The sequence below is a fragment of the Selaginella moellendorffii genome, unplaced genomic scaffold (assembly GCF_000143415.4).
Source record: "Selaginella moellendorffii unplaced genomic scaffold, v1.0 SELMOscaffold_8, whole genome shotgun sequence".
Taxonomy (NCBI): domain Eukaryota; kingdom Viridiplantae; phylum Streptophyta; class Lycopodiopsida; order Selaginellales; family Selaginellaceae; genus Selaginella; species Selaginella moellendorffii.
In genome coordinates this window covers 2945404-2960692 of record NW_003314269.1, presented here as the reverse complement: position 1 = coordinate 2960692, position 15289 = coordinate 2945404, and the positions used below count along the sequence as shown (strand labels likewise).

Genomic DNA, 15289 nt, shown 5'->3' with positions numbered 1-15289 from the left:
TAAATTCGATTCAGCTGATCGAGTTAGGGCGTAGCAAAAAAACTTAAATTTCATAAAATGCAATCCGCATCGCTCGAAAAGTGTGCCATGGATTGACAAGATATTTCCAAAATATCTCCACGTCGGTGTCCTTGTGGCTCAGGTTTAGGGTTCTTGAGGACGGCATGGCGATCGCGCAGCAGCAGCGCCAAATGCAGGAGAGCGATGCCGCCAGGAAGATCCGCAAGCCCTACACCATCACCAAGTCGCGCGAGAACTGGGCGGATGAAGAGCACGACAAATTCCTCGAGGCGCTTCATCTGTGAGTTCTTCTTTTTCTCAGCACAGTTCTCGATGTTTTACTTCTCCGCGTAGCTTCGATCGAGATTGGAAGAAGATTGAGGCCTTCGTGGGCTCTAAAACCGTGATACAGGTGAGAGCTCTCTTTGTTTTTTCTTTCTCTGATCCTTCTTTTCGTTGCTAGATTCGCAGCCACGCGCAGAAGTATTTCTTGAAGGTACAGAGAAACGGCACTGGAGAACACGTACCGCCTCCAAGGCCAAAGAGGAAAGCCGCACTACCATATCCTCAAAAAGCTCCGAAAGCCGGTATAATCGTTCAAAGAAAGGAAACCCTTAGCGATTCTAATCTCTTCCGTTTTGCAGTACCTTCGACTGTTGCGGTGGTCGAAAGATCTCCGGAAAGTCCCAGCAGCAGCGGTAGTGATGATGCTTCTCCTGGTAAGACAAGACAATTTATCCATATGGTTTAGCAAAGAGATTTTTCTTTTCCTTCTTAGCTTTTCCTTGTTCTTTCCAGCGACACCGGCACCAAATTTCGCAGCAGTCTATCAATTCCTTGGGAACGTCTTTGATCCAAATGCGTCTGGCCATCTCAACGCTTTAGGTGGAATGACTCCGATCGATCGCGAGACGGTAAGCATCTCAAAGTCCATCCAAAAAAGACCAGGCAAGTGAAAAAAACACAAAAAAACAGGTCTTACTTCTCATGAGGAACTTGACTGTCAACTTATCCACCAACGATATGACTGATCACGTAAGAGGTTCAAAGAACTCGTCACAAGCTCAAAGTTGAAAACTTTTGTGCTGCAGCTAAATTATCTTTGTCCTCCCGTTGGAGTCTAAATGGCTCGCTTTTAAATTGGATCCAGCAAGGTAAAAGGAAAAGTCTGAGCCCATTTCTCGAGGCTTGCAACACAGGGTCTGGTGTACATATAATCCGTTTTGCATGGTTTATGTAAATCCCTAAACTATGCCATGGTAAATATTCTAATTGATGGTTAAAGCTTATTTTTCAAATGGTAAAGAAATAATCTGAGATTTGTTTTCGGATAAACAGAAAAATTTGATTAATTATCAGCCACCATGCCTTTTGGTAAAGGCAAGGTTGTCTCTGTAACAAGTCTTGTTCATTTCATTTTTCCACATCATCATCTCTTGCTCTTTTCTTACTGCAAATTGCTCTTGCTGTGAATCCAGCTCCAGAGTTTTGATTTCCATTTCCACAGCACCATCGTTCCTCTTCTCTTTAAGCTGTGGATTCCCGAACTGCTCAAAGCCCAACACCAGATCTCTCTCATCTATATCCTCCACCTTGAAATCCTTGAGAAATTTCCGTCCAAACTCCTCGTCCTGGCGTCCTTGGATCATCTCCACCCCACAATCCCGCACCCCTTGGAGAATGTCCCTGCACCATTCTGGCCACTCTGCCTCGTCTACTTCCAGGGACTCGTCCTCCATGAGAGACATGATCAGGCAGTGGAGCTCATGGTTGACCGGCAGTGACTGGGTAGCTAGTGCGTTGCCCCCATCTGTCTCGCCACCTTTTGTTTTGGTCCTCTTTCTGGGGGTCCGTTTTGCCCTCGTTGTTCCACCCACGGTGTGTTGGTTCTTGATGCTCATTGTCAATTTAAAACCAAAGGGTAAAACTATGACAAAACCTAAGGTCCTATTATATAGCACGATATGGATATTCACAGTTACCTTTGTGCATGGCTTCGTACGTGATTGGACGAGATCAAGCCAATTAGAGGGAGCTCCGTCATCGACGAGCCATCCCTTCATCCATGAAGAGGAACGATCCTGTTGCTTCCACTGGCGGATCAAACGCGAGCGTTTGAGGTGGTGTTTCCCAGGTTGACCTGAGGTCCTGTTCGCGAGCATGCATTGTTGCTTGGCATACGACTAGCAGCTTTGAGACCTTCATGCCTGGACACCACCTCAATCGGCATGCGTAATGTCCTGCCAAAAGGGCGTTTGAGAAGACAACTTAAAAGCCTTTTGGTACCTATCCCGATTTTCCATCAAGTCCAGAAGTGCCATTACCGGATAAATCAAGTGGTGTATCTCCATCCTGAAAGAAAAGAATATTAAAGAGCGGGAGATGGAAGAGAGCCCACCTCGTTAGCAATTGTCCAGTCGGCTCCACGATTGAGCAAGACGCGAAGTATATCTCTCTGTTGGCAGCAAACCGCGACATGGAGCGGTGTCCAGCCGGCCTACAATCCACGAATTGAAGAACATCACATCCGGAAAAAAGAAAACCACCAGATCGGACCTTGTCAACAGAGTTTACATGCACTCCATATTTTAGCAGCAGTCTCACGACACTGGGACTCCCACTGGCGACTGCATGGTGTAAGAGCGTTGAGCCATCCTGCAAGGAATAGCAAGATATTTAGACACGACAGTGGCCCCCCAGAGAAAAGGAAGAGACAAAAGCCCAGACCTTGTCCCGGTAGAAAACGTTGGCTCCACCATGGATTAAATGTTTGACGATGTGAAGTCTGCCAGCTTGAACAGCTTTACGCAAAACCGTAACTCCTTCCTGCACGTCACTCCCTTGAGTGGGACACAGCACAAAGACTTCCTATCCCTTTTTCTCTCTTTTTCTTCTCGCACTCTCAAGTACCTCGTTCACATTGTCTTCGTGATCATCCTGTTGCATCAGCTCCGCAACAAGAAATGGCTGCTGTGGCGAGGCCAGCGTGTGTAAAGGCATCCATTTCTCCTGCATGATCCACACCCAGTCAGTCGCGTTGCCTTCACGGTCGTCCTGGATGAACTTACACAACTTCTTTTCTCGATAGTTCGGCGGTCGCACTCCTGGAAGAGCTTCCTCTCATTTCCTTTGAGATTTTCTCCCTACAGTAACAGTAAGTAGATCATCTGTCACTTTAAAGGACGAACAAAAGAAGGAGGAGGAAGAATGGAATCGAAAAAGTAAGAAATAGTGACTTACTTTGGAATAGTTTGGTGGAGCTGGCTCGGTCACCTTCTTCGCCTGTTTCGAATTTTTCCGCGTGGCCTTGCCACAGTTGTCTAGATTTTGCGAACGCTCGGCCGAAACAAGCTCGCCACCATTGTCATCTCCGAGCTCCAAATCATCACTGAGTTCTTCGTGGCGATAAGAAGCTCGATGAAGTTGACGACCACCTTCAAAGACAGTGTGTGCGACTTCTTCTTCTTCTTCTTCTTCTTCTTCTTCGATCTTCTCCTGTTGGATGGCCTCGTCAATGATTTCGCCAAGCTTCTCCCGTAGCTTAGCCTTTTCCTCCTTGCTCCTCGACCTTCTCCCCTTGAGAACCTCTCTCCTCTTCTGCCGCTTGGTCCTGTTGAGATCATCTTGCAAATCCCTCCATCTCTCGGGGACCAAGCCTCTAACTGGTACCTGAGCCACAAATCTCGTCCTTGCGCCCAGTGGAGGCGCCGCCGCTGGACGCTTCACAACCGACTCGAAAATCCCCTCCTCCACCTCCGCATCCTTCCCATCCGCCGCCTCCTCGTCCCTCCACAGCGAAATCTCCGCCAGCATTCTCATCGCCCGGCCGCATTTCTTGCGATCCACGCTCTGCCTGTCCGCAATCCCAATTCAATCATCGAGCGCTTCAAATCAATATCAAAATCTTACGCACTGCTGCCGGATCACAGCAGCATCGCTCCCAGGGAGCCACACCCCGCACGCCACGAGCGGCATAGCCCAAGAACCCTAAATCTCAAAAACGCCAGGTCACCACTGCCACGTCGGCAGAATGTTAGGTCTTTGCCGCTAAAGTTAGCTACCACTACAATTTTAGCGAGGCTAGAAAAATGCGGGTTTCTAGATTTGGTGGAGTAGTCAAGCCATAGTGGCCCCTGTCCATTTGATGTGCTTGTTCATTCATTGGGCTAGTCAAGGGAGACCCTTCTTCGATTTTTCTCCCCTCTTGCGGCCTTCCACCGTCGCGGCGCCCGCGGCGTGAATGGATTCCAGCTGCTTGGCGGTGCTTCGCGCCAAAGATCAGGTCAGTAGACATCGCCTGGCGCCAGCACCGACGACTCATCGATGATCGGAGCTCCGGATTACCTAGATTTCGCAGGAGGCGGCGCCGATCCACTCGGCATTGCGATAGAATCGTCGACACGGGCAAGAAATAGTTCTCATCTTCCCAGGAAATAGTGTCGCAGCTACAGTCCTTCTGGAGGATTCTTAGTTCCAGCTCTAGCACTAGCTCCCATGATTTGGACAGGATAGGGGAAGGGATAGGGGGATGGAGCAGCAGCAGCAGGGATTGGTAGTGTGGCTGGGATTGGTGGTCGTGTTGCGGGCGGCATGGTGCCTGGACGAATGCAACGCGACGTGTGTACAAATCCACACGAGAGCCTGCGAGTCTTGCAAGGGCGCTATAGGACCGTTCCAGGCGTTTAGAAACGAGGCCTTCCTCTTCATTGACGCTCCTGACGCTTTAAATTCTCCGACCAGCGTCGATTCTCCCAGTGGCAGGCCTTGCGCTGTCAACGATATCCTTTGCCAGGGGCCGCCATCGTCAGAGGAGAAGCACTGCTGCGCAAGCTGCGAGGGCGAGACGGTCAAGTGTAAGCTCTTTACGTTCTCGCCGTCATTCAACAAGTCCAACCAAAACACCGTCCAAGTTTTCTTCTGGAACGAGGCGGATGGTCCGTCGACCAGGGCGGTCAGCACCACCGCTACTCCTCCACCACCGCACTCGTGTTCTTCGGCCGGTTGCAACTCAACGCTTGGATCTTGCTCGAGAAAAGCTTGCCCGCCAGGTACTTTGATACGTCGTGTTTTTTTCCTTGGTTTATACTTTCTCTTTTGTTTGTTTGTATGTCGTTCTTACATGCTTTTGATCATGTCCTACCAGGCTGCCGGTGTAAGAAGTCCTCCAAAAAGACCATGTTCATCATAGGTGGCTTACATTTTGATTTATTTTTTTTTTGTTTTTCGCGACTGAATTCCACTTTTGTGAATCAGGTGGAGCATCTGGTGCCGGGCTTCTCTTCGTGCTTGTCTGCTTGATCGTCTTCGTTGCAAGGAGGAGGCATCTCTCTGCGAGAAGGCGATGCCGCAGCGACCGAGCACAGATCCTCACCGACGCAACCTGCGCCTACACTCCCATGGTATTCACGTTCAGGGAGCTTAAAACAGCAACTAAATCCTTCGCCGAGAGCAGGCTTCTAGGAGGCGGAGGATTCAGCACGGTCTACCAGGGCAAACTCCCCGACGGTCGCATCGTAGCGGTCAAGAAACTCAACCAGGGAAACAAGCAGGGAATCCAGCAGTTTCAGAACGAAGTCAACATTCTTTCACAGGTCCGGCATCCAAACTTGGTCCAGCTTCTCGGCTACTGCCTCGAAGGCCGGGACTTACTGCTGGTCTACGAATTCGTCCTCAATGGAACTCTAGCCGACCACCTACACGGCGAGAAAGGAAACGGGCTCTCTCTCGAGACTCGGATCACAATCGCACTGGAAACCGCTCAAGCACTGGCCTACCTGCACTTCTACGTCAAGCCACCGATCTACCACAGGGACGTGAAGACTTCCAACATTCTGCTGGACAAGGATTTCAAGGCCAAGGTGGCGGACTTTGGGCTCTCCCGGCTCACGCACCTGGACGCAACGCACATATCCACGGCTCCCCAGGGAACTCCCGGCTACCTCGATCCGGACTACCACGAGAGCTACCAGCTGACGGACAAGAGCGACGTCTACAGCTTTGGCGTCGTCCTCCTCGAGCTCATCTCCAGGAAGAAGGCCGTGGACATGACGCGGGACAAGAAGGAGATCAACCTGGCATCCATGGCCCTCGCTCGGATCCACTCGGGCGCGTTACACGAGCTCTTCGATCCGGACCTGAGCGTCAAGTACTGGAAGCTCTTGACGAGGCTGGTGGAGGTGGCGTTTCGGTGCTTGGCGGCGGAGAAGGACGATAGGCCAAGCATGGTGGAGGTCGTCCGGGAGCTGGAGCAGCTTAGCAGCATGACGATCAGCGCCAGCAGCTCCAAGAAATCGTCGAGATTCAAGCTGGAGCACCAAAGTTCGGGCGAGCTCCGGAAGCAGAGGAGTGTGGCCAGCACTAACATGGAGGAGGATTCTCCCACGTCGGTGCAAGTCAAGTGGCCCAGCACTCACACGTCTCCCAGTAACAGCAGATCAGAGATTTATAACTGATCCAAAAACTTTGGAAAAATCTTTTTTTCTCTCTCTCTTTTCTCTTCACAAAGCCTGGAATCTGTGTTTTGTACATTATATATTTATTATTCCAGAGAACTTTTCTATTTGAGAGTTTTTTACCTACCTAGAGAACGAAGAACCAGCAGCGGTGGTGTGGAAACACGAGGAAAACAACACTGACTAGGAAGCTCGAAATTCGAGACATCAGCTGTGATGAAATAGCGAAGCAGCTGCTACATCCGTGGAGACCTGGAGGAAGTTATGGCGTGCAATTCGTAAAGCAAGCTAAAAGCGAGTTACAAATGAAGACAAACCAAAGTGAATTCCAAAGAATTAAAACGAAATCAAACGAAATTAAATGAAGACAAACAAATCAAAACGAATTAAAATGAAACAACCGAAGACAAACTAAAACAAACGTCGTGATTACTTTGAGCAGTGTTTTAAGGTTCTAAAATATTGCATCTTAATGGCGGCATAAATCGCCAACCCACCTTTATATCATGTTATAATAAACCAAAAAGTTCAAATAAAACACTTTAAGAATAAATTTTAAGCAAATCTCCGATCAAACAAGATAAACTGCCACTTGGAGGCAAATGCAAAGATATCCACTCATGAACTTCCATTGATCCACGAAACGAACAATTTCCCTCCAAAGTAGATTGGTCAAAGAAGATTCCAAACCGTTTAAAAGCACTCCCGGCTTGATCGCCTCGATCTCGCTACTCTATTCTAGCTCGAGTACTTTGGATTTGCTTGCACGGCGCGCCATTTTGAGGCGCTTGTGGCCAGATCAAGAATCTGCTGCTCTCGGCGGATCCACGGAACCGGCTTTGCATGCACAGCACAAATCAGGTGCTCTACTTCCCACCCTTCACAATTGGAAAGGTATTCTTATTCCTCTTCTTATTCTTAATCTTCTTAATTTTGCTCAGCCTGTTCCTGTCTTCTCGCACATTTTTCCTGTTGTAAGGTTCTCCCGGTATCGAGAGTGATTTCCTCAGACAATGTGGACTACAAAGCTGGGGATATCGTGACGTGCTTGGTGAATATTCGCTCGCTGTTTGCGAAAACTATCTCTCCTTTCTGGTCATAGAATACATTGACAATGTTGCGAGAACTATGATACAGGATCCAGGCATCCCCGGATTCACTGCTAGGATTAATCATCCCGCTAATTGGGATTCGAGCGTGGCTATTGAGATGGTTGAGGGTGGCTTCCAGCATCTTGCCACCAACATTGTCGAAGTAGACGTCAGTCAACAGCCTAGAACTTTATAGAAGCACTCAAGAAACTTGAGAATGGACAAGAAGATGTTCGGTTACCTTAGCATTCCAGTCCTTTCTTGTAAATGAACGCATCATCAAACCCAAACTCCTTCAATCGGACCTGTCATGTCATTCAATCAAGAAAGTCAAAATCTGAGAGAGACAGACAAACACAGAGACGGAAACATAGCACTGAAAGTCTGGACAGTGAAACCTTAACTTCTCGTCAGTGCCTACAACCTCAACAGCCTCGTGTTTTCGCGATTAGACCCGCGGCAAGCCATGGAGAATTGGAGCTGGAGAAGCTGGTGTCAAGTCGTCATCTTAAAAAAGTTGCTTCCACTGCAAGATTGTCTCCAAGCATAATGTATTGTCCCTGTTTTACTTATAAACGCATGAAAAGAGCTTAATATAATAATTATAATAAACCAAATTTGAAAACACAAAAGTGAATATATATAGTTGCTTTCTATGGATCTGAGAGATCGACGAGAGCTTTACCAATGTTTTCCCCTCGCATCATTCCAATAAACGCCAATGGGAAATTCTCAATACCTTTGGTGATGGTGTGCTTTGAGACAATCTTGGATTCGGCAACCAACGGAAGCATCTCACTCACAAACTCATCGTAGTGAGTAATGTGATCATACGCAAGAAATCCCTCCATTTTAGCACACCTCCCAACGAGGTTCATCAAGTTCCTCACACCATCGGCAAGCTTCCAGTCCTGCACGAAAATAAAGACCAACGAACTAAACAGCGAGAACACAAAGTGGTGTCGTCACCTTGTCATACTGTGAAATCATCCCGCTAATTGGGATTCGAGCGTGGAGATTGAGATGGTTGAGGGCGGCTTCCAGCATCTTGCCACCAACATTCTCAAAGTAGATGTCAATCCCATTTGGAAACAGCCTACACAATTTATAAAAACACTATGAGAATGGATCCAAAGACAAGAAAGTGTTTGTTTACCTTGCCAAGGTAGCGTTCCAGTCCTTCTCCTTTTTGTAGTTGAACGCATCATCAAATCCAAACTCCTCCTTGAGAAATCGGACCTGTCAATCAAGAAAATCAAAGTCTTAGTTAAAACCAGCCAATCCATCCAGATTTGCTTACCTTCTCGTCAGTGCTGACGCTTCCCACCACTCGGCAGCCTCGCATTTTGGCAATCTGGCCCGCGGCAAGCCCGACGCCGCCCGAGGCCGCTGAGACAAAAACTTGCTCGCCAGATTTGGCCTCTCCAATCCGGACGATTCCAATCCAAGCAGTGAATCCGGGCAAGCCTGGATCGTATCATAGTTCTCGCGAGATTGTCAGTGCAAGAGCGCCTTCTGATCATATACTCACCCAGAAAGGAGAGATAGTTTTCCAATGGAACGCTCGGATCGATCTTCTTGAGCGGAAGTCCAGCTCTATCTTTCCCGCCGCGAATCAGCGAGTATTCACTCGCGGTGGCCAAGCAGGTCAAGAAATCTCCGGCTTTATAGTCCGCATTGTCCGAGGAGATTACTCTCGACACCGAGAGGACAGGAACAGGCTGAGAACAACAAAAAGGGATAGAATCTCTCAAACTTCCCAAACCCTCTAGAAATCTTCCTCGAAGTGGAATTCATGGAAATCAAATCACGAGGAGAAAGAATACCTTTCCAATGCTGAAGGGCGGGAAGTAGAGCCCCTGATTTGTGCTGTGCATGCAAAGCCGGTTCCATGGATCCAGCGAGAGCAGCACATTCTTGATCAAAACATCGCCACTCCCGGCTTGAATCGCCTCGATCTCGCCCTCGCTCACCTCAAAGTTCTCATCACTCAGCTCCTCACTCGAGTACTTTGCGAGGAGGATTTGCTTGCACGGCGTCGCCATTGAGAGACTCTTGTCGCCAGGGAAACTCCGAGCGATGGCCGGACCTAAGCACGATCAATCAAGTTGGAGACAAATTTTGTGTTTTCTTGCGGTTTGGAATCTAGTTTGACAAAGGAGGGCACATTCTTTTGTTCGGTCAGATTGTTCGTTTTGCGGGTCAACGAGTTCCAAGCTCGAATCTCTTCGTTGTGAAGTAAGTGGCCATGGAATCTGGAAGTTCATGATTGAGCACGATAGCTTTTAAGCTGTCGACATATTGAATATATATCTGCGCATTTGCCTCAAGTTATCTGTGTGGCAGCCTATCTTGTTTGCTTGGTGTGTGGAGATCGAGAATGGCGGTGGAGCAGAGGAAGAGCGCGGCGGTGATTTGGGCATTTGCATTTGCGATGGTTTTGATGATTGGAGCGGTTGCTGCTAAAGGAGGTGATGGGCATGGAACTGGAGGGCGGCCCCAAATTGGTAAATCTTCGAAGAGCGCTGCTGTTGCTGCTGCGAAACTCATGCCGCAAGATATGATTCTTGGTTTCCTGGGTTTGATGTTTAGCTGGGTCTGGATGTAACTTTGGATATATCTTTGGATTTCAATTGGCCTTTTTAAGAACAGCTCGCTCAGAGTTATAAGACAATTTTTCTTTAATCAAGTCTTAACCATCTTAGGCTGATTCACGCCTCCTCTGTAGCTCCAGCAAAAATCCCTGCCATACATAAGTAGCTTGAGATGTTCTTTGGAGCTTCTAAGCAATAGGTGACAAGAGCAACTAGAAAGAAACTCCCAAACATGAGATTGTTTTTGTGGCTTGACCCAGCAGCTGCGATTTCAAACAAAAACAAGCTGTAAACTTGATATACAATGATGAAAAAAATAATTGAATCTGAGAAGATATCAAGAGAACTTCCCGATGCAATATTCACTATTTGAAACATTTGACGAATATACCATTTTATATAAAATTATATATTGTGGCTAAAAGGTTCTTTTTATAAATGCAAGGAAGAATCCAGAGTCCTTTTTAGCGACAGATGGAGTCTTATGCAATGGTGACGATGGTCATGATCGCCCTAGCCAATTGCACGGTCGAATAGTGAATGGCATGGAACTGATTGTCTATGGGGAAGTGCATTGCAGCAGATCACGTTTTTGTCAATCTAAAAACCGAGCTAAAATATCTTTTTATGTATATTATCTTTGGATTTCGCTTAGAATTATAAGACAATTAAGTCTTAAACATCTTAGGCAGAATTATTGATTGATGCAAAGAGTTATAAAGCATTAGAGATTTGTGAAACACAAAAAACTTTTTGGGATTGGTTGAAGATGATGAACTCCCTGCTAGTTAGACTTCTTCAAATCTAATGAATCACTAAACTGATTCTTCCAGGAAATCTTAAGCCTCATCTGTATCTCATTAACAAAAATAAAAACCAGGTATTGTATTTGATATTTATTAATATATAATTACATATTTTTAAAACTAACTTCATAAATATTCATGATGCCCTAAAGTTGGATTTTAGACCTGGTTGGACACATCCTGGGCTGGAGCATCGGTCCACATTAAAGCGATCATGGCCATCATCCATGAGAATATCAATTCATGGAGTTAAGATTTGAGAAAATCTTTATTTTGATAAATAGCAAAATCTTAACAATCCAAAAAAACTATAAATCGATTTCTGAATATTATTTATGTACAGAAAAAGCCCCATTTCACAATTACCACTGGTAATTTACCAGTCTCGGAGGAGTTTTGCATCCCTCCATTTTATGTTGGCTAAGTTACTATTTGCAAAACACGTACAACCCGTGAATCTTCCTGATAGTAAATACCATAACCATATATGTTCCATCTTATGGCATTGTTTGAGTTGCACAGCTCCTTGTCCCTCCTGTCAAAGACGGTAAAAGTGGCAGTCTTACCATTCCATTTAGCCGTGCACCAAAACCCAAGTATCCCATCTCATTTGGAATTCCCAGCGCGTGAAAGCATTGTCGTGTAGAACAATAGGGCCAATCTTATCGTCATTGGATTCACACAAGAGATTCATGTCACTGCCACACCAGTTCACAACAAACACCTGAAAGTCTTGGTAGAAATTTTTTCTGCAGCAATCATAACCATGGGTTGTAGAAGAGCTATATAGAATCAAAACTAAGAATGCCAATACTCTGCTCCTTCACATGATCATGTCTGTGATCTCATTGCTTGTATTAAATCAAGATTGCCAATACTTTGCTTCTCATGATCTCTGTTTATAAGGATAAAATCATAGCATTGTTTAGATTTGAGAAAGACAATGGTAGAGAAAGCTATTCTATGACAAATGGCTTTCTTCTGTTCTTTTGGAACTTGGGAAAAAGGCCTTTTCTTTGTCTTGATAAAATAAGAAATTAATTATTATTAGTATCCTTTAGCGTTTATAAACAGGACTGTAAATCATACTTAATTATATTTTTAAGTTAAATCACATTTAAACAAACCAGTTCCAGTTTGAATTGCGCTAGGGCTTTGGGAAATGGTGGGGTCTTGTGGCGGCAACTATGCCGCCACTGCGACGCTCTTTCGCGGCGTGCGATTCTTCCTGTCCGGCTTCGATCGCGCCGAGGAGTGCCAGGTGAGTGAGATTTTTGGCGACCGCCACGATTTCTCGCCCCGCCGCTGTGGTGCAGTTCATCGATGCCCTGGAGCAGCATGGATCGAGCAATGCAGGCCAATACTCGAGCTCTTGCAGCCATGTCATCGTTTCGCAGCATACCTATGTAGGCATTTTATCATTCCATCTCTATGATTCATCCATCGCGCTTGGCAGGACGATCCGATTTGTGCTGCTGCTAGAAAAGATGGGAAGGTTCTTGTTACCAAGAGCTGGGTCCTGGACTCTCTGGAGCAATGCGAGTTAAAGAATGCAAACAGCGTAAGTTTTTCTTCGTCATTCGCTGCCTTGTGGTCTCTAAAAAATCTTCTCACCTTGCGTAGGTTCTTTACATGCCCGTCAGGGATCTGGCTGGGATCCCAGGTGCTAAGAAAGTCTGCGTTTGTTTGACTGGATATCAAAGCGCGTCTCGGCGAGAGATTGAGGTGGAGTTCTTTGTTCTTTGTGCACGGGCATGAAACACTTTTCTTGTCCTTTTGATTTAACAGGCAATGGTAGCTATGATGGGCGCATCTTTCACGAAACCGTTAGATGCTAGGAAGGTGACTCACCTGGTCTGCTACAAGTTTGAAGGTGAAACGTTTCTAGCGTTTTGGCACTTAATCTAACTTCTGCGTTCGTAACCAGGTGACAAGTACGAGCTTGCGGAGCATATGAAATTAAAGCTTGTGAACCATCGCTGGCTTGAGGATTGGTAAGCTCGGCGATATTAGTCTGCCTGTGCATATAACTTTCTGGTAGTAACTTTCTGTAGTTTAAGGACGTGGTCCTTAGTGGACGAGGCGAATTACAGGATAAGGTGGGGCATTGTGGAAGCTTTATTATGGGGCAACTAATTGGAGTGCTACTGCAGTGGCCACGACCTGGAAATTGCTGAGGCACAAGCTAAAGACGCTCAAGTTTCTGAGCAACCAAACGAGACGAATGCTGCACCTCCCGAAATCGCTCCGGATCCACCTGACGTCGATTCAGAGGCTACAACGCAACTGTGTGAGGCTGAAGACGACTGCGTTGTGGAGGGTGAAAACGTCACCAGTAAGTTCATGGGCTCACCTATGGATACCGGCAACGACAGTGCTACTAAACAAAGGGTGATGGATACCGTCAACGACAGTGCTGCTAAACTAGCAGAGCAAAGGGTGATGGATACCGGCAACGACCGTGCTACTAAATCAGCAGAGCACAGGGTGATGCCGAGTAATGCAAGGAACGAGTCGCTGTCAGGAGGGGAAAGCGAATCTCCTAGTTTGAAGAAGAGGAAAAGTTTTGAGGCGTCCAGCGACCATAAAAAAACTGGCGAGGATTCAATCAGGAAGAGAGGCAGGCCTTTAAGTAATCTTTCGCCGCGGCCTCGTCACTCGGACCGGACTATGGATGGCCAGAGTCCTGATGCAGTGAAACAATCCCCGTCAAAAAGCAGTAACGGTATGAATCTGTCTCTCTTGGTCTTTTCCAACGTCGAGAAATGTTAATGCAGGATCAGGCAAAAGGATCTACATTGAGCCGGAGAGAAGCTCATCTCACTCCAAGTCAGGTACACATTTGCTGGCGTAAATTTTCTCGCTGACGGAATGTAACTTCAGGATCGGCTGCCAAAAAAAGTGGCAAACACAATGCAGCGGGTATGGGCATGGACAACAAAAAGAACGGGAGCTTCAAAAGCCGGAGGCTGACCAGAAGCGGTTCGAAGGACAGTATCACGGACGCAAACGGACATGGAACTCGAAGAAAGTCCTTATCGGGATCAGCTGAGAAATTAACTAGCAAGGACGATGCAGTGGAGTCGAGGCATCAGCCTGCAAACGAGCCCAAGGCACAAAAGCAAACGGACGTCATAAATCTTGATGATGAGGAAGAGAAAAAAGACGAAGCTGCAAAAGAAGCTGCCGAAGTACCTGTAAAGCGGGGAAGAGGACGACCGAAGAAGTCGAAGCCGATAATCCCAGAAACAACAAAAGACTATCGGTTCGCTTTGAGTGGACATACCGAGGAGAAGAGGAAGCACAGGCTTGTCATTCGGAGCCTCCACGGCCACCTCTGCAGGGACGACCACATCTGGAAAGAGCAGACGACTCACTGCGTGATGGGCTCGCCGCTTCGGCGAACCGAAAAACTCTTCGCTGCTCTGGCTTCCGGACGGTACGTTGGTATACTCGATTCTCCCGGCTTTCTAACCTCACTCTTCCAGATGGATACTCAAGTTCGACTATCTGGAAGCTTGTGCAAAGGCCAGAAGATTCGTCGACGAGGAACCATACGAGTGGTTCGAGCCAGGAGATGCAAAAGACGGAACGATCGACCTGAGAGCTCCAAGGAAATGGCGGCTGTCTAAGCAGGAAACCGGCTGTGGTGCCTTCGAAGGACTGAGAGTGATCGTGTATGGAGAATGCATTCTTCCCTCCTTGGTAAGAGCCTTCCTTTCTTTTCTAGTTCCTTGGTTCTTAGCTTTGATCGTCAGGATACTCTCAAACGCGCCATCAAGGCCGGAGGAGGAGCTGTGGTGGCGGTGGAGCCACCATACACAATTCCTCTAGCAACCGGGGTGGACTTCGCGATCGTCGGGCTGGGAATCCCCGAGAACGATCCACGCGTGGTGGAGATCCTCAAGCGCAAGGTGGCGTGCGTGAGGGACGAGTTCTTCGTGGAGTTCGTGTGCAATCCATCCGCGAGCTGGGAGAAGCACGTCCTCTTCAGCACCGAGGCCGCGGTGGAGAAAGCTCTCGCCAAGCTCGCCACCATCAAGTCATACTCATCGCGCAAACAGTCAGGAGGAGAAGAGGGTGATGGTGGCGGAGGAGCAGCGGCGGCGGTGGTGGCGGAGGAAGAAATGGATCGAGCTTGCAACGTTTGCGGTCGCAAAGATAGCGAAGAAGTGATGCTCTTCTGCGATGGAGACGATTGCGAGGTTGCGACGCATACGTTTTGCCTGGAGCCGCCGCTGGACAAAGTTCCAGCGGGAGACTGGTACTGTGCTCGTTGTTCTTCCTAAAAACGTGTTAAAAAAACGTTAGTCCTCTCAAGAACCCTAATATTTGAATGTTTTAAC

At 47.3% G+C, this 15289-nt stretch overlaps 5 protein-coding genes across 6 annotated transcripts; 3 read left to right on the top strand and 2 right to left on the bottom strand.

Moving 5' to 3' along the window:
* The first annotated feature begins 126 nt into the window (after nucleotides 1-126).
* Nucleotides 127-1298, top strand: LOC9635785 (protein REVEILLE 3). Its single transcript, XM_002967431.2, has 7 exons — nucleotides 127-301; nucleotides 355-412; nucleotides 464-587; nucleotides 645-719; nucleotides 799-914; nucleotides 976-1035; nucleotides 1092-1298. Exons 1-7 carry the CDS (start codon nucleotides 165-167, stop codon nucleotides 1122-1124), a joined length of 603 nt encoding a protein of 200 aa, XP_002967477.2. The 5' UTR covers nucleotides 127-164; the 3' UTR covers nucleotides 1125-1298.
* Nucleotides 1299-1879: 581 nt separating this feature from the next.
* Nucleotides 1880-4004, bottom strand: LOC9632345 (ankyrin repeat domain-containing protein EMB506, chloroplastic). 2 transcript variants are annotated; one of them, XM_024672200.1, is made up of 9 exons: nucleotides 3910-4004; nucleotides 3241-3849; nucleotides 3069-3143; nucleotides 2911-3009; nucleotides 2728-2826; nucleotides 2557-2655; nucleotides 2399-2497; nucleotides 2287-2352; nucleotides 1880-2240 (listed from the first exon to the last, which is right to left on the bottom strand). In XM_024672200.1, the coding sequence occupies exons 1-8, from the start codon at nucleotides 3973-3975 to the stop codon at nucleotides 2287-2289; spliced, it is 1212 nt and encodes a 403-aa protein (XP_024527968.1). In that variant the 5' UTR covers nucleotides 3976-4004; the 3' UTR covers nucleotides 1880-2240. The 2 variants fall into 2 exon arrangements, with proteins under 2 accessions (XP_024527968.1, XP_002967108.2); XM_002967062.2 differs by having other exon boundaries at nucleotides 3241-3853; nucleotides 3914-3987.
* Nucleotides 4005-4138: 134 nt separating this feature from the next.
* On the top strand, nucleotides 4139-6530 carry LOC9635784 (wall-associated receptor kinase-like 14). The gene is made up of 3 exons (XM_002967430.2): nucleotides 4139-5048; nucleotides 5144-5188; nucleotides 5254-6530. The coding sequence occupies exons 1-3, from the start codon at nucleotides 4529-4531 to the stop codon at nucleotides 6450-6452; spliced, it is 1764 nt and encodes a 587-aa protein (XP_002967476.2). The 5' UTR covers nucleotides 4139-4528; the 3' UTR covers nucleotides 6453-6530.
* Nucleotides 6531-8123: 1593 nt separating this feature from the next.
* LOC9632344 (NADPH-dependent oxidoreductase 2-alkenal reductase) lies at nucleotides 8124-9634 on the bottom strand. Its single transcript, XM_002967061.2, has 6 exons — nucleotides 9370-9634; nucleotides 9075-9264; nucleotides 8844-9010; nucleotides 8700-8782; nucleotides 8513-8639; nucleotides 8124-8454 (listed from the first exon to the last, which is right to left on the bottom strand). The coding sequence occupies exons 1-6, from the start codon at nucleotides 9586-9588 to the stop codon at nucleotides 8197-8199; spliced, it is 1044 nt and encodes a 347-aa protein (XP_002967107.1). The 5' UTR covers nucleotides 9589-9634; the 3' UTR covers nucleotides 8124-8196.
* A 289-nt stretch (nucleotides 9635-9923) lies between these two features.
* Nucleotides 9924-15271, top strand: LOC9632342 (BRCT domain-containing protein At4g02110). Its single transcript, XM_024672143.1, has 13 exons — nucleotides 9924-10122; nucleotides 12095-12204; nucleotides 12260-12349; nucleotides 12400-12504; nucleotides 12567-12668; nucleotides 12732-12816; nucleotides 12871-12937; nucleotides 12998-13042; nucleotides 13097-13668; nucleotides 13721-13777; nucleotides 13827-14382; nucleotides 14432-14648; nucleotides 14702-15271. The coding sequence occupies exons 1-13, from the start codon at nucleotides 9924-9926 to the stop codon at nucleotides 15230-15232; spliced, it is 2736 nt and encodes a 911-aa protein (XP_024527911.1). The 3' UTR covers nucleotides 15233-15271.
* The last annotated feature ends 18 nt before the right edge of the window (nucleotides 15272-15289 follow it).

Bases quoted from the DNA above. Each gene is read 5' to 3' on its own strand.
- LOC9632345 (XM_024672200.1), bottom strand. From the start codon at position 3,975: ATGCCGCTCGTGGCGTGCGGGGTGTGGCTCCCTGGGAGCGATGCTGCT. The intron at 2,827-2,910 runs GTACTTGAGAGT...AGTGACGTGCAG, and splicing joins ACGAAGACAATGTGAACGAG to GAAGGAGTTACGGTTTTGCG. The intron at 2,498-2,556 runs GTCCGATCTGGT...CGTGGATTGTAG, and splicing joins ATGTAAACTCTGTTGACAAG to GCCGGCTGGACACCGCTCCA.
- LOC9632342 (XM_024672143.1), top strand. From the start codon at position 9,924: ATGGCGGTGGAGCAGAGGAAGAGCGCGGCGGTGATTTGGGCATTTGCA. The intron at 12,505-12,566 runs GTAAGTTTTTCT...CACCTTGCGTAG, and splicing joins AGTTAAAGAATGCAAACAGC to GTTCTTTACATGCCCGTCAG. The intron at 14,383-14,431 runs GTACGTTGGTAT...TCACTCTTCCAG, and splicing joins GCTGCTCTGGCTTCCGGACG to ATGGATACTCAAGTTCGACT.
- LOC9635784 (XM_002967430.2), top strand. From the start codon at position 4,529: ATGGAGCAGCAGCAGCAGGGATTGGTAGTGTGGCTGGGATTGGTGGTC. The intron at 5,049-5,143 runs GTACTTTGATAC...ATGTCCTACCAG, and splicing joins GAGAAAAGCTTGCCCGCCAG to GCTGCCGGTGTAAGAAGTCC. The intron at 5,189-5,253 runs GTGGCTTACATT...TTTGTGAATCAG, and splicing joins AAAGACCATGTTCATCATAG to GTGGAGCATCTGGTGCCGGG.
- LOC9635785 (XM_002967431.2), top strand. From the start codon at position 165: ATGGCGATCGCGCAGCAGCAGCGCCAAATGCAGGAGAGCGATGCCGCC. The intron at 588-644 runs GTATAATCGTTC...TCCGTTTTGCAG, and splicing joins TCAAAAAGCTCCGAAAGCCG to TACCTTCGACTGTTGCGGTG. The intron at 720-798 runs GTAAGACAAGAC...TGTTCTTTCCAG, and splicing joins TAGTGATGATGCTTCTCCTG to CGACACCGGCACCAAATTTC.
- LOC9632344 (XM_002967061.2), bottom strand. From the start codon at position 9,588: ATGGCGACGCCGTGCAAGCAAATCCTCCTCGCAAAGTACTCGAGTGAG. The intron at 9,265-9,369 runs GTATTCTTTCTC...TGTTGTTCTCAG, and splicing joins CGCCCTTCAGCATTGGAAAG to CCTGTTCCTGTCCTCTCGGT. The intron at 8,455-8,512 runs GTGACGACACCA...ATTTTCGTGCAG, and splicing joins TGATTTCACAGTATGACAAG to GACTGGAAGCTTGCCGATGG.